The sequence below is a fragment of the Bactrocera dorsalis genome, chromosome 1 (genome assembly GCF_023373825.1).
Source record: "Bactrocera dorsalis isolate Fly_Bdor chromosome 1, ASM2337382v1, whole genome shotgun sequence".
Taxonomy (NCBI): Eukaryota; Metazoa; Arthropoda; class Insecta; order Diptera; family Tephritidae; genus Bactrocera; species Bactrocera dorsalis.
Genome location: NC_064303.1, coordinates 103,011,230 through 103,026,426, shown reverse-complemented (window position 1 = coordinate 103,026,426; position 15,197 = coordinate 103,011,230). Strand labels below are relative to the sequence as shown.

At 34.9% G+C, this 15,197-nt stretch overlaps 4 protein-coding genes across 4 annotated transcripts; 3 read left to right on the top strand and 1 right to left on the bottom strand.

Moving 5' to 3' along the window:
* Nucleotides 1–18: 18 nt before the first annotated feature.
* Nucleotides 19–4,411, bottom strand: LOC105231205 (zinc finger protein 182). The gene is made up of 7 exons (XM_019992072.3): nt 4,262–4,411; nt 4,012–4,181; nt 3,622–3,949; nt 3,436–3,564; nt 607–995; nt 448–549; nt 19–343 (listed from the first exon to the last, which is right to left on the bottom strand). Exons 1-7 carry the CDS (start codon nt 4,385–4,387, stop codon nt 19–21), a joined length of 1,569 nt encoding a protein of 522 aa, XP_019847631.2. The 5' UTR covers nt 4,388–4,411.
* LOC105231203 (thiamine transporter 1) lies at nt 1,327–3,269 on the top strand. The gene is made up of 2 exons (XM_011212370.4): nt 1,327–2,270; nt 2,341–3,269. The coding sequence occupies exons 1-2, from the start codon at nt 1,622–1,624 to the stop codon at nt 3,054–3,056; spliced, it is 1,365 nt and encodes a 454-aa protein (XP_011210672.2). The 5' UTR covers nt 1,327–1,621; the 3' UTR covers nt 3,057–3,269.
* Nucleotides 4,412–4,719: 308 nt separating the features above from the next.
* Nucleotides 4,720–6,348, top strand: LOC105231204 (magnesium transporter NIPA2). The gene is made up of 2 exons (XM_011212371.4): nt 4,720–5,147; nt 5,205–6,348. The coding sequence occupies exons 1-2, from the start codon at nt 4,877–4,879 to the stop codon at nt 6,056–6,058; spliced, it is 1,125 nt and encodes a 374-aa protein (XP_011210673.1). The 5' UTR covers nt 4,720–4,876; the 3' UTR covers nt 6,059–6,348.
* A 140-nt stretch (nt 6,349–6,488) lies between these two features.
* Nucleotides 6,489–13,755, top strand: LOC105231206 (solute carrier family 12 member 9). Its single transcript, XM_011212373.4, has 10 exons — nt 6,489–7,244; nt 8,111–8,245; nt 8,307–8,647; nt 8,753–9,637; nt 10,036–10,424; nt 10,482–10,673; nt 10,729–10,917; nt 10,991–11,087; nt 11,153–11,286; nt 12,286–13,755. Exons 1-10 carry the CDS (start codon nt 6,932–6,934, stop codon nt 12,482–12,484), a joined length of 2,874 nt encoding a protein of 957 aa, XP_011210675.2. The 5' UTR covers nt 6,489–6,931; the 3' UTR covers nt 12,485–13,755.
* The last annotated feature ends 1,442 nt before the right edge of the window (nt 13,756–15,197 follow it).

The window sequence follows — 15,197 nt, the reverse complement described above, 5'->3', positions numbered from 1 at the left end:
ACCATCAGTTGCATGTAACTAACAAACTACATGATTTGTCGAGAAATCCAAAATGTCGTTCTTCGTAAAGTCATATCCTCCATTATTTTGTAATGCCTCCTTTTCGTCACCAACTTCGGTAATTGCTGTGCTTTCAAGTTCGGTATTTAAGCCGTCGTTGCTCATGCAATGTATGTCACTCAAACTGGATAAATTATTTAGAACGTTAAAGTTGCTCTGAGCGTTAATATCTATATCATCCATGTCAACGGCGTCCGGTGCAATCGCTTCGGGTGTTCGCAAGATGTCTACCAGTGTTGATTTTTTTAACTCTGTAGTTTTAAAATTAAAGTTGAGTTTTTCGCTAGAAAAAAGATAAAAGCAATATACATTTATGTATAAATTTGTAATATAAAACGACTTATTTATAATTAAGTTTGTGCGTAAGAAATATGATTTTTGCTATACCTTTTAGAAGAGTGTTTTTTCATATGGCGGGCCAAGGTGGATGATTGATTAAATTTCCATTCACAAAATTTGCATTGGAAAGGCTTTTCACCTGAGTGAATACTAAAAGAAAATGATCAAATAAAACATCTCAGCAACTTGTATCTGAAATTAAATTACCGTATGTGGGAAACCAAATTTGATCGCCTGCCAAATGATTTGCCACAATCGGCACACTTGTGCCGGCGCATGTCTCGATGCATCGCCGCAATGTGCTCCATTAGATAACTCCGTTTTGTGAATGCCTTCTGACACTTTCCACACACATTGTCCTTTATCGTTTTATGCACAGGTTCGTGACGGCGCAATTCACGCAGTGTTTTAAAGTCTCGATTGCATTGGCCACAAAGGTATTCACGTTGCTCTAAATGTGTTGCCTTGTGTGCCTTCAAATTGCTGGATGTGGTAAAGAAATTTGCACAAATTTCACATTGAAAACGCTTTTCGCCGCTATGTGTACGCTGGTGTATAAGTAAATTGCTAGATTGCTTAAACTGTCGTGGACATTGCTACGAGATATTAAAAGTCAAAACAAAAAAATTCAGTTTTTTAAACGTGTTTTAAGTTGTGTTTATATGTATGTAAGTATGTATGTACTTCAGTTCTTGCAATGAATTCTTATTGTTTACTTATAAATGCAAAACTTTTTGCTAACTGATGATATAATAAATTAACGAAGGCATTTTTTGTATTGGAATGTGTTTTATGCGATTGTTTTGCGGAAAGATTGAACACTTTATTTGTCACTCTGATCAGTCGAATCTTTTATTCTCACTTACATATGTATGTACATATGTATATCAGTTTATTTACAAATGTTAGCTTAGTTTTTTACAGAAAGATGTACTGACATTGTGCCGCTTTACACTCGTATTGTCTTTACGCCACGTATCAGCTGAGTGATGCCGAATGTGTAGTAATCACTTATTTAATCAGCAATTCTGATTTTAATTGCTTTGATAGCTGTGATAAAGTATGGTTAATTGACGCCTTGGCATTGCACGAGATCTGACATGTTTGCGCATATTAGTTGAGCGAAGCGTGTTGTTGCTGCTGCAGGTGTTAGCGTAATTCGATGTTATTTATTTTTATTTAGTTGCTGACAAACATTTGGCGGTCACTCAACGCACTTAAGATGCAAGCGTGGTTACGTATCTCATTGTTGTTATGGGTTTTTGGATTTTTTCGAGAGTTTCGCCCATCAGAACCGTTTGTTACCGAATACTTGAGCGGTCCGTGGCATAATATCACTGCTGAGCAGGTTAATAAAGAAATTTATCCATTTGGTACTTACGCTGTGCTGGCACAACTAGCTATTTTTTTCCTAATAACGGACATACTTCGATACAAACCGATCATTATCGTATCCGCATGCTCAGGTATAATACTCTTCGCAATTCTCTTGTGGACAGATAAAATATGGGAGCTACAAGTGGGACAAGTATTTTACGGCACTTTTATGGCCACCGAGGTTGCGTATTACACATATATTTATGCCAAAGTGGATAAAGAGCGATATCAAATTGTTACCGGCCATACGCGTTCGGCGATTTTATGTGGAAAATTTTTAGCTGGAGTTTTAGCGCAAATTTTGGTTTCTGCCGAAATTATGGATTACAAGGGCCTGCATTATTTCTCATTCGGTTCACAAATTGTTTCGCTTTTAATTGCTTTACTTTTGCCACCAGTACATAGAAGTTTGTATTTTTACACAAATCCAAGTACTGAACTTACAGACGTTAGAACAAAGCATAATTCGGTAGCGCTTACTATACAAACGGAAGGTGAGTTCTACAATACAACTTTTATGCACAATTGAACACAATTATTTTTTTAATTATTTAACAACTTTAGTTTTACCAAAAAATGGCATAGCTGCTGATATCACATCCACTTCCAGTGACATAACTACTGTATCGCCAAAGTTTTCATGGTTTAATGCGTATGAATTAATTGTGAATCACATAGTGAGTGCGTATACTAATCGAACCGTGATTCGTTGGAGTTTCTGGTGGGCTATGGCCACATGCGGACAAGTGCAGGTGATTTCTTATGTGCAATTTCTGTGGAAGGAAATAGATCCAAGTCATGAAAGTTTTTACAATGGCGCGGTCGAAGCAACTGTAACTCTTTTGGGTGCTGGCAGCGCTATGTTGGCTGGAATCGCTAACACTAGCCATCATAAAAAGTGGCATATGTGGATATTGACTGTCTGTTCGCTTTTTATGGGGACTTTCACAATCATTTCGTCGCTAACAAATTCTGTTTGGGTTGCATATGTTATGTATATACTTTTTGGTATTTCATATTTCTTCGTTATAACTACTGCTAGTGCGATTGTGGCAGAGAATTTGTCTGACGATAGTTTTGGCTTGATTTTTGGCATTAACGCACTAGCTGCTCTTGTGTTACAGACAATTCTCACACTCGTAGTGGTGACGGATACGGGTTATGGTCTAGGCCCACGTGAGCAATTTTTTATTTATGGCTGTTACTTCATTGCAATTGCAATTATGTACTTTGGTGCTGTATTCTTGCGATTGTTGTTTAAGAAATTACGGCGTTATTAGTACAAAAGAAAAAATATTTTAACGCCCAAAATTTTGTACTTATTGTGTGCAATATAATTAGATCGAATATTTTTAATATATGATCATTAATACCTGAGACAGACATGTAGTAACAATACCATATATGGTACAAATACCATATGTGTGTCACCAAATACTAGCAAAATACCATATGAGCAATGTAGTAGCTTTAGATAATATACATATGTATGTAAGTATTTTCTTTGTCATAAAATTTTATACGAAAAAATGTTTATGACATTTTATTAAAACACGTAGAAGGCTTGAATAAATTTTTATATTATATATAGTATAACTTTACTACTGTAATTACTCTAAATTACATATTGTCGCTATATTTAAAAAAATTAACACATACCTTGCAATGGAAAGTTTTTTCCCTTGATTGCAATTTGGTTATTTCAACGAGGTTGGAGTTTTTAGAATGTTTACTGCATTCCAAACGCTTTTCGTTCAATGGCACATCGATATTGGCCTTGGAAGGTGGCTAAATTATATAAATCATATCATTGCGAGTTTTGTGTACGAAACAAGCAAAAATTACCGAATTAGCTAGGTCCCTAGTAACGTCGGTTTTCAAGTTGTTTTCTCTATTTAAACAAAACTGCGTATGTTTGATTGCGAAAACTTCATTCAATGTATCCTCATTGGCTTCAGATCGTGTCAAACTGCTGACGTCAATTTCGATATCATTTAGCATGTCTTCGCCCGCCACTGCGCACACTTTATCGTTAATTACTTCATTATTCGACTGCATATTACTGCGTTCGAACATGTCGCAAATATTGCTATAAATAGCAGAAGTACCACCAACATCCTTGCAGGTATCGCCAATTGGTGCAGTTGAAGAAAAGCATGAGGAGTCCTGATTTCTGTTGAAATTAAATTGAATTTATCAATTGATAGATATGATAGTGAATCAATTTAATTTCACATTGTATTTGAGCTAATTCCACATATCCCCAGGCTGCCACTAGCAGTGCCATTCCCTATATATTCACGTAATCGGCGTTCGGATGCTTCAGCAAGTTGTTGCAAGTTATATGCGTCCAGTAGTCGGTACAAACATGACTGACATAGGAGCGTGGGCAATGTTTCATCATACTACAAAAGAAATCGAGTAAAAATTTATTTATATGTGGTCCATTTCAGTTCGTGGGTAAAGTTGAACGCAAGCCACCAACCTTGAATATATTCAACTTTTCTACTATTTCAATAGGCCTCAATGGAAAAGTGGGGCTGTAAAGGTATATAGACATTAACAACTCACTTTTTAAGCAAATGCGACAGCAACTTGTCTGAAAATTCATAACTTTTTCACTTAGCTACTTCCAAAAAAATGATTGTGTGACGCGAAACAAAATACACAACGGAAGACCAAGATAACACAGCTGAATGATGTAAACAAGTGTGGCCAGAATTTAAAAATGTTTATGTAATGTTAAAGTACCTTAACAAAGTTAATTTAAATAGCTCTTTTCATGTATTATTAATAATAGTTCATAATTTATCAAATGCTAACAAATGAAATTTAAACATTGCGTTTTCAAGATTGTTTTAAAAAACTGAAATGTTTCGGTTTAAGTAATCTTTTAGGTCTGGTAACATTTGTTTTTATTGATAACATTCATCTCAATTCGTGATTTTCGTGTTTTGCTTAATCTGAGTCATCCTCCTATCATAATTTAGTTATTCAAGTGTTCTTCAACTAAATTTATTATTAAGTGATATCTTGAGATTTTTCTTTTAAGAAAATTCTAATTAAAGTAAAAATATTCAACGATATAAAACCTACGGAAATGAGTAGTGAACCGATTGGAACTGCGGTCGGATATGGCAGTAATTCTATACCTTCAACAAGCCAAATGCCATTGTTGTCTGAGTTATACTCCCAGGTTGACTTCTACATTGGAGTGGGGTTAGCAATTAGTTCTTGCTTTTTTATCGGATCCAGTTTCATAATAAAGAAGAAAGCTCTGATGCGTTTAAATAGACAGGGTGAGATGCGGGCAGCTGCTGGTGGATATGGATATTTAAAAGAGTGGATTTGGTGGGCTGGTTTATTAACAAGTAATTATTTAAATATTTTAATAAATATGAAAGCGACTTCAAAAATTCTATTTATAGTGGCACTCGGGGAGGGCGCAAATTTCGCAGCTTACGCTTTCGCTCCTGCTTCGCTTGTAACACCATTAGGTGCTTTAAGTGTGATTATATCAGCAGTAATGGCATCGAAATTTTTAAATGAGAAACTTAATCTTTTGGGAAAAATTGGTTGCCTTTTATGCATCTTGGGATCTACCATCATCGTAATACATTCACCAAAAGAAAAAGAGGTTGAAAACTTAGAGGTGCTATTTGAAAAATTACAAGATCCAGGCTTCATTTTCTACGTGCTTTGTATACTTGGCTCAACAGTATATGTTGCGCTTTTCATTGCTCCTCGATATGGACATTCGAATGTTACGGTGTATATATACCTTTGCTCAGGCATCGGTTCTTTAACTGTAATGTCGTGCAAAGCGCTTGGACTGGCGATTCGAGATACCTTAAATGGCACAGGTAACGATTTCAAGACTTGGATGCCATGGTTCCTGATATGTGTAACTGTTACATTCATCGCTATTCAAATGAATTATTTAAACAAAGCTTTGGATGTTTTCAACACAGGCATAGTGACACCGGTGTATTATGTTATGTTCACGTCCCTTGTGATAACAGCCTCTGCAATACTATTTAAAGAATTCACACATATGCGTTTTGAAGATATATTAGGCGACGTGTGCGGCTTCTTTGTAGTAATCTTAGCTGTTTTCATATTGAATGCGTTTAAGGATATGGATATTTCTTTGAATGATGTACGTAGCATTATGCGACCCAAAATGCAACGAATTTCGCAATTTGATGAGGAAATATTGGTAGCGAATCCCAAAGAGCGACGATACTCATATGGATCTGGTGATATTTTTCGAAAAGCTTGACGTAAACAACGTCATCGTGTTTAAGTAAATAATTTTGCCCTAAACGTTTAGTTACTAGTTTTGCGTTGACGACCAATAACGATCACAATGCCTTACCTACATTTCCAAATTTCCCAAAAGGGACTAACCTTAGAAAATTAGATATATATAATTTATATACGTAACATGTATCAGTAGTATTTGATAAAACCTAGCGGTAAATTAAACAGAGATTAAATAATTATGAAGTTTGTCCATTCTTAAATTGGAATAATAACAATTAATATTTGTTCAAATAATAAAACCAATAATAATAAGAATATATTTAAATAATTGGTTTTTATGAATATACGGTGGGAAACAGTGTTGGAAAATGGCTTAACAATCATAAACAATCCAATGACAGCTTTTTTTATTTGTTTATGATTCTTTCGTTTATTTTGCTTCTTTGTTTTATTTTTTCCTCCTTCACACATCATTCTTAACATCGCCAACAGCTCAATTGCTGACAGCTGATGATTCAGTTCGGTTTCCAACTTGAATAAACCAGATTATACTTTGTATTTTTCTGTTTTCTATTTCGTGGTGTCTTCAATAGAGAATTCAAATAATGTAAATTGGAGAAAATCGTGTATTAGTTATAAAGTTAAGAAACAAGTAAACGGTAGTTAATAAATTTTGTTTGCTTCAGTGAAGAATACGTTTTTTGTGCGTATTTGTATCATCCAATCGAAATACTTTTATTAGAAATATTTTCCTAGACCTATAATAAACTGTGTTCAGTAAGTTACTGACCAAAATTGGGTATTTTATTTTTTTGTGGGCGTTCGTGTGAGCAAAACACACAAATTGTCGCGTTCAGACGTTGACGAACCTGTAGCTGGCATAATTGAGATGAACCAGCAGCCAGTTGAGAGGCGAAACGGTGGTGGTGAGACCGCTGCAAGTGATGAGACGGCACCAATTGCTTCACATCGTAGTGGTGGGGCTTCCTCAATGTTTCGTTCCTTTGGTTCATTGTTTGGAGCCACCAATAGCAGTGTTGGCGGGAGAGGTATACATTCCCCTACGAATGCGGATGTTCATGGATACGTAGAGTTTGGCATGCAGGATCCAGATCGAAGCGGTCGCACGCTGGGCACTTTTGCAGGCGTATTTAGCCCAGTAGCATTGTCAATGTTCAGTGCTTTGGTCTTCATACGTGTGGGTGAGTAGATACTATTCGTGTACTTATGTGTTTGTAAGTTACAACAGCAAAACAAATAAATGTAAGAAAACCCTTTAAGTAGTAGGTGATAATGTTTTATATATTGCATTGTATTGCTCTAATTAGCAAAAAATAAATATATTTGTAGAAATATGAAATGCATTATATCACCATCATTCAAAAATGTATAATATAATGTATGCATATGAATAGTTCCAATTGTGTTAATTTATTACTTTAGAATGTATCATTTTGCATTGGAGAGACTTATAAGTTCTGTGCCTGCTAATGATTTTTACTTTTCATGGCGGAAATACATTTGACGGTTTGACCTTGCCTCTCGATAGATAAAAGCTTTAAGGAACTTCTTCATGGTGTTAATCAGTATAACGGTTGTGTATTGGTAAAACGCAATTTCAAACGCTACCCCACGGCGGATGCGGACAGACACATTTATGTTCATATATTTACAAAGTATATACATTCTAATTTTGGCTATTCGAAAGCAAGATAATAGATTATGTTACCGTTAAATGTTCCAACAAAGCAAAATAATTTTAAAACTACGCCAGCAAGCAATTAGACAAATATTGCGGCTTTGCTGAAAATAATTATTCAAATTTTGCTGTCTGTAATTGTGTATGTACACATGTTTCTAAATAACGAACTTTTACTGAAGACATTAAAGTATTTGTAAATCTACCTACACTTGCGGGCATATACCATTTCATTTTCCTGAGTCATTAATTATAAAAATTTTATGTGATTAAGTTTGATGATTAGTTAACAAATAGATAGTATATTATCTATTAAAAATTACTTATTTGGTTGGTTGAACAAATAGTATCCATGGTTTGTAATTTTAGGCTTTATTGTCGGCAATGCTGGTCTTTATGTGACGCTACTACAATTTGTTATCGCATACTTAATTCTCTTGTTTACCGTTGCTTCAGTATGCGCAATATCCACTAACGGTGCCGTGGAAGGAGGTGGCGTCTATTGTGAGTAATTGTTTATTTTTACATATTACACTATTGTAACTATGTTTTATCTCATTTTTAGTCATGATAAGTCGTACCTTAGGCCTAGAGTTTGGCGGCTCGATTGGTACGCTTTTCTTCCTTGCCAATGTTGTTGGTTGTGCCATGGCTATATCTGGTTGCACCGAGGGCATGATGGAAAACTTTGGCGAAGGTGGATATTTTACACATGGCAATAAGGGCTTATTACCTGATGGCACGTGGTGGCGTTTTCTTTTTTCCACAATAATCAATACAGCTATGTTGGTGGTGTGTTTGATTGGCGCGGCACTCTTTGCTAAGACATCGGTATTAATTTTGGGCATTGTGTCAATATGTTTGTTGGCCACATATATAAGTTTTCTGGCTGAAGGCCCAAAGGAAGTAAGTATACAATTATCTACACATGCATTAATTTGATAAATAAATTATCAATTGATTTTTGTTCTTTACAAAAATGTACTATCGCTAATGTATCTTTTTTTTCAGATTGATCGCCCTAAAGAAAATATCATCTATAATCAGACGACGAAACTTCCATATACTGGTCTAGACAGTAATACGTTAATGGGCAATCTGTATCCACATTATGTAGAAGATTACACCTCGAATGGTAAAATGGTTGATTTCGCCACAACATTTGGCGTGTTGTTCGCTGGTGTGACGGGCATCATGGCCGGTGCAAATATGTCGGGCGAATTGAAGAGTCCATCCAGAAGTATACCAACCGGCACCTTATCGGCCGTTTCCTTTACTTTTGTTTCTTACATTTTATTGTCATTCCTGATGGCATTTACCACACCAGCCGTAACCATGCAAAATAACTATCTCTTCCTTATGCCGGTAAACTTTTGGCCACCCTTTACAGCCATTGGCATACTTACAGCTACATTTTCCACTGGTCTCAGTAATCTAATTGGTTCAAGCCGTATATTGGAAGCACTATCAAAAGATCAAGTATTTGGTTCGCTTTTGAATTTCGTATTACGTGGCACATGGAAGGGTAATCCTGTGGCGGCGGTGTTCACAAGCTGGTTGCTCGTAGAATGCATTCTATTAATCGGTTCATTGAATACAATTGCACAGGTCAATTCAGTATTATTTATGCTTTCGTATTTGGCAACCAATTTGGCTTGTTTGGGCATCGAGTTGACTGGTGCACCGAATTTTCGTCCGCTCTTCAAATATTTCACTTGGCATACCTGTCTGATTGGTCTGCTTGGCACACTCATTATGATGTTCGTGATAAATCCAATATATGCGTCGTCTAGTATTATTTTATGTTTAATTTTGGTGATAGCGCTGCACTTGTTCTCGCCAGCTTCACAGGGGGCACAGTGGGGTTCCATTTCGCAAGCGCTCATGTTTCATCAGGTATGTATGAGAGGAGAAACAAAATTAATATATATTTATTATAAAAATAAAAGGAAACTTCTGAGCTCAACCTTGTCCGTCTGTCTGCGAATACGCCAACTATTCCCTCAGTTTTTGAGATATCGATCTTAAATGTAACACACGTTATTTTCTCAAAAAGAATATGCTCACTTGTCGGAACTGCTGATATCGGGAGCTATATCATACAAATTGGTCGATTAAATCAAGTCGTTGTCGTGGATTATTATCTGTTATAGTTGCCATACAAGTTGACCGATCAAAATCAAGTTCCTATATTGATATTTTTTATTTTATAGAGTGTTATAGCTTCTGTGTAACCGAAGTTAATGCTTTTTTACAGAATTTAATAAAAAAATATGGAATTATTTCGTTTCTAGGTACGCAAGTACTTGTTAATGTTGGATTCACGAAAGGATCATGTCAAATTCTGGCGCCCGCAAATGCTATTGCTAGTATCATCGCCCCGTTCATGTTGCCCTCTTGTCGATTTTGTTAATGACATGAAAAAGGGTGGGCTCTACGTAATCGGACATGTGAAAGTGGGTGACTATACAGCCGTCGTAGATCCAACGATCGAAGAAAATAAATATTGGCTCTCCTTCGTTGATCATATGAAAGTGAAGGCGTTTGCTGAAGTGACATTAGCCAAATCCATACGTGAAGGTGTACAACATCTAATACGTTTATCCGGTATAGGAGCAATGAAACCGAATACCATAATCTTAGGTTTCTATGACAGTGAAACGCCGAGGGATTTCTTCGAAGCGTAAGTCCTACACCTAATTTTTTTGCAATTATTTTAGTATTTTTTATGCTTTTATAGTGGCACTTCGCCTTATAAAACTGAAGGATTTAATCATGGTGAAATTCAAAACTTTCCAATACGTCGTGATGGTGAAGAGAAACATATTGATGTCGCCGAATACGTTGCGATTATGAGCGATGTGTTGCGTATGAAGAAAAACTTGTGCTTGTGTCGTCACTTCCATCGTTTGGACAAAAACTTTATTGCCAAGTAAGAATGTGAAAAATATGCAGTTTAAATTAATCTAATTTGCTTTATTTAATAGGAGCAAACACTTAAGATATATAGACGTTTGGCCAATAAATGTTTTTAATCCAAATTCAAATAACCCTTTCGATGTAGTCTCACTATTCATGATGCAGCTAGCCGTGATAATAAATATGCTTGCCAAGTGGAAACATTTACGTTTGCGCGTTTTTCTCTGCGAATCTAATAATGAAAATTCGAATATAAGGTATGCATTTTAACTCCGTGTCGTCTTCTTTGTATTTGTTTTCAGTTAACATGTTTAAATTTTTATCCATTAGTTCTTTTGACACACAAATGCCACAATTGGATACTTTTTCCAGAATGAAACTGGAACAATCACTAAAGAGTTTACGTATTGAAGCAGATATAATTGAGGTAATTAGGTGTAGCAAGCAAAAGCATATGTCATTATTTAATTTACATTTATTTAACTATTGCAGATTCAAGAATGGAACAGCGATTCGGACTTTACAAGCCATTCGCGCATACTGAAACAATTCACAAGTCATGCCGATGAAGACCATGAAGTTATCACTGAGGAAAATATCAATCGCTCACTACTCTATATGCAAAGGTTAGTAATTTTATTTATACATTTCTTCATTAGCATAAATGGTTATCTACAGAGTAGAAAAATCTAATTAATAAATATATATTCACATATAGTGATATGCAGCAACGGAAAATAAAGTAGTAGTAGTACTAAATTTACGTTCTGAAAAAAATATGGATTTGTTTCAAATTCAACTAAAATATGTTTTTATTATTTACTTCGCGTGAAGTGTTATTTGTAACAGTAAAAAAAGTGAAAAAAACAATTCATAAATATTGCTAAAAGTATAAAAACCGGTAAAATACTTATATATGTATAAGGCTGAGGGAAGAATTTATCCAATTCAACCCATTTTTAACACAATTATTATCAAAGAAACATTTTCTCGTATTTCAATAATATATCTCACAGATTGACCGATATTTTCGGGAAAAATCGTAGGAAATCGGTCCAGTAGGTCCTGAGAAATGGATTTTCACCTTGTTGTTGTAGTAGCGTCAGAATTATGTCGAGTTGACAGTCCCGAATAAAAATCCGGTCCGTTTCGGTTACGTAGACCCAACATTCGTGGGAACGGATGAATTTTCACCTAAATGTCTCCGCCTACATTTAGGTAAAAATTCATCCGTTCCCTTACATCGTCAAAATTTGACACCGGTTCATTTAAAATCTTTCCGTACCATCTCAGATGTAAAATTTAATATCTCTGTCGTATTTATTTATTGATTTATAGGGATTTTAGAAGGGTAGTGGGCGTGGTTATCATGCAAGTTTACCTGTTTTCCCACTGTCTGTAGGAGTTCCTATAGAATTTGTTTTATTATTATGGCTTGAATAGTTTAATATTAATATTAGAGGGCGAGACGACGACCATTTTTCAAATTTTTCAGCTTCAGGTGCAGCATGTTGCAAGTGGAAAAAATTGTCAATACATTGTGAATATATTTGTACATATATAGCACACTGACATGTGATAAAAGTGCGGTTAGCTTAGAACTATTTTTATCCATTTCGTTGCAGAGCCAATCAAATAATACGAGAGCGTTCCGATCAGACTGCTGTTTCCTTCATATATTTGGCTGCACCACCACAAATAGGCACACCTGACTTTAGAGAGCGCAGTGCCCGTTATATTGAGCTACTTACCGAGTTGACTGCCGAATTACCACCGACTATACTGGTGCATGGCATAAGCACAGTTACGTCGACGACGCTTTAAATTTATAAATATTCGACCGTGTATGTGTAGCGCACTAAAAATTACTGCTACTCTAATGGTCGCAACAATTGGCGAATGAATCTACATATATACATTTTTTAATTTTTATTTTTTTTAAATTATTTTAATTTTTTTACTCTTTCATTTATATTTTATTTGTCACTCTTCAAAATTTTTACATACAATATGAACAATTTTACAAATATTGAGATAAACAGCATTTTAATGAAATTTTATATTATTATTTTACATATTTTCAAAATACTATAGTATTCAAAAAAATAATTAAGCGTACTATTTTTAATAGACAAAGAAGAGTAAAGAATTTTAGGCAAGCAGACAACAATGGGTTTTTTTTATCAAGTTATCAATATTTACATTTTATCAAAGTAAATTAAAAGTCTTAACTGCGAATGAAAATTGTTTCAATTTAATCATTTTTATAATAGTGACATAATTTGCTTGTCAAAAGCTCCAATCTGTTCTTATAAGAAAGTTGCATATCAGTGTATTTCAAAACCCAATCCATATACATATGAATAACTATACAGAGTATAAAAGCATTCTATTAAAGATGTCCGTGTTCTTAAGTTTTGATTAGTTATTGTACAATTAGTGGAAGATAAATGTGAGAAGGCAAAAATTTTTTTATAAAATCCTTTAATTCTTATACAAAATAATGTCAGGCATGTTGCGCCAAGTTTTTGGAGAAATTATTATGTACGCATTTTATATCAATTCGTGTAATTTTTGCATTCCATAGAAAATTTAATTTGTATAAATTGCGAAGAAGAGCTGAACTCTCGAGGCGCCTGTGTAACAATATCGTTTCCTACTATAATTTTTTCAACATGAATTGAACAGTTGAATTAATTTTGCCTTAAACATGAAATTCCATTTGTATAAGGATATCTTAATTACGTATTCGTGCTTTAAAAAATATGTTCGTAATATCCCCATGACAACTACTCTAACTATTACTCAAAGAGTTGTGCAATATACTCAAATGTATTTGTGTCCTTTTTCTTTTTTTTTTATTATCTAACAAATTTCTCAAATAATTATAACTAACACCAAAATCTACAAGTAACATTACCTTAAGCTAAAATGTAACTAAATTGCATAACAATGTGTATATTTAGATGTATGAACAACTAAATTTAATTAAATGTGATTTTTACATAAACATATGCAAACTGTTTAAGGCTATAAACCATAATTTTTATTATTTTTTATTAATGAATAAACAAAGCTATTATCGTTTATTGAAACACATTTTCATACATGCATACATACATATAAAATATTTATACATACCTATCACGTTTTGCGTATTATAATAAACATATACAATATATATATAATGCGAGTCATGTGTCCGCTTTAAATGAATATTTGTACGCAAGTGTTTTTAACAGAAATAAATAAATAAATCTAAAAAAGAAAAAAATTATTTTATTACTCAGAGATTCAAGTAATATTTTTGTAAAATTTAGCAAGACACTTTCTATCAAGTAGAGAACGTCTAACTGCATTTGTTGTTTGAAGCATTATTAGATTACTTATTAACAGAACTTTACTGTGAAAATTCCGGGTCTTTTCCAATAATACTGTGGTGGGAAATTAGCCACAAGCACTCACAAAATTCCAGAAAAATCGTATATATTACCACCGGTTTTCGAAGAAATAACCTCTACAGACGGGGATATCACTTCCCGAAATACGCTGACGATATCTGTTAACTGGAACTATTATACATTTAAACTAATCTCTTCCCGTGATTATTGGCTTTTCAGTGGGTGGGGTAAGATTTCCAATTTAAGAGCTTCCAGGTATGTTTTGACGGGTGTGGCAAGGTAAAGCCGAGCGTTGTCATGGAGCAGTATAACTTTTTCATACTTTTCCTGGTATTGAGACCGCTTTTTGCATGTAGTAGCTTTAAAATGGCTTGGAGGTGACTTCCAATGCAGCAAGCTCTTCTTGCGTCTTCCCGATGAATTCTGCAAATGATAATTATTTGGCAAAAAAGCGGACATAATCGCACAATTAATAGTGTAAAGCGCTTGTCCGGTAATAGGACTGAGGCGATTTAAAAAATTTATTGAACCAATCGTTACAAATCTTTAAAAACTTTCAAAATAAGCTCTTTCTATGTCGATGCAGCGCTCCCATTTCCAAGCATTATAGGCGTCACGGAAGGCATTCTCCGGAGTAGCCCTGACAGCCAAGGTACATGCTGCTTGGATCCCCTCTGCCGTCCCAAAATGCTCGACAGATTGCCTCTTTGTCTCATACTCAAAGATCCATGACCTGTGATTACATTATTAAAAAATTGGGGGTCACTTTCACAAAAGTACAAAATTTCTTGGCACACTTCCATTGCGCATGCTCAAGTGCTCCGACAAAATGTCAAATGAACCACAGATTTTGATAAATTTAATATCTGGACAATACTTAGTCGTCGGTCTGAGTTCAAAACTTTGCGCACACGAGTCACGTTGTCCGTGTTTGTCGAAGCCGAAGGTCTCCCCGCACGGTCTTTATCAGCGATCTCTTCCTGGACCTCCAAAAAGGCCTGGTGCCACCGAAAAAGACCATTTATCGAGTTTCACACTAGGAACGCCTTCAACCGAATCCAGTCGGTGCACGCATGCTCTGAAGTACAGTCGCGGCGGAAGAAAAGCAGTCCTATTACGGACAACCCCTGTATATT

Coding starts and splice junctions, on each gene's coding strand:
- LOC105231203 (XM_011212370.4), top strand. CDS start 1,622: ATGCAAGCGTGGTTACGTATCTCATTGTTGTTATGGGTTTTTGGATTT. Junction 2,271..2,340: donor GCTTACTATACAAACGGAAG/GTGAGTTCTACA, acceptor TAACAACTTTAG/TTTTACCAAAAAATGGCATA.
- LOC105231205 (XM_019992072.3), bottom strand. CDS start 4,387: ATGAATTTTCAGACAAGTTGCTGTCGCATTTGCTTAAAAAGTGAGTTG. Junction 996..3,435: donor AAAAAACTTTCCATTGCAAG/GTATGTGTTAAT, acceptor AATATCTCGTAG/CAATGTCCACGACAGTTTAA. Junction 344..447: donor AAAAAACACTCTTCTAAAAG/GTATAGCAAAAA, acceptor TCTTTTTTCTAG/CGAAAAACTCAACTTTAATT.
- LOC105231204 (XM_011212371.4), top strand. CDS start 4,877: ATGAGTAGTGAACCGATTGGAACTGCGGTCGGATATGGCAGTAATTCT. Junction 5,148..5,204: donor GTGGGCTGGTTTATTAACAA/GTAATTATTTAA, acceptor TTCTATTTATAG/TGGCACTCGGGGAGGGCGCA.
- LOC105231206 (XM_011212373.4), top strand. CDS start 6,932: ATGAACCAGCAGCCAGTTGAGAGGCGAAACGGTGGTGGTGAGACCGCT. Junction 10,425..10,481: donor CCGAGGGATTTCTTCGAAGC/GTAAGTCCTACA, acceptor ATGCTTTTATAG/TGGCACTTCGCCTTATAAAA. Junction 11,088..11,152: donor TTGAAGCAGATATAATTGAG/GTAATTAGGTGT, acceptor TAACTATTGCAG/ATTCAAGAATGGAACAGCGA.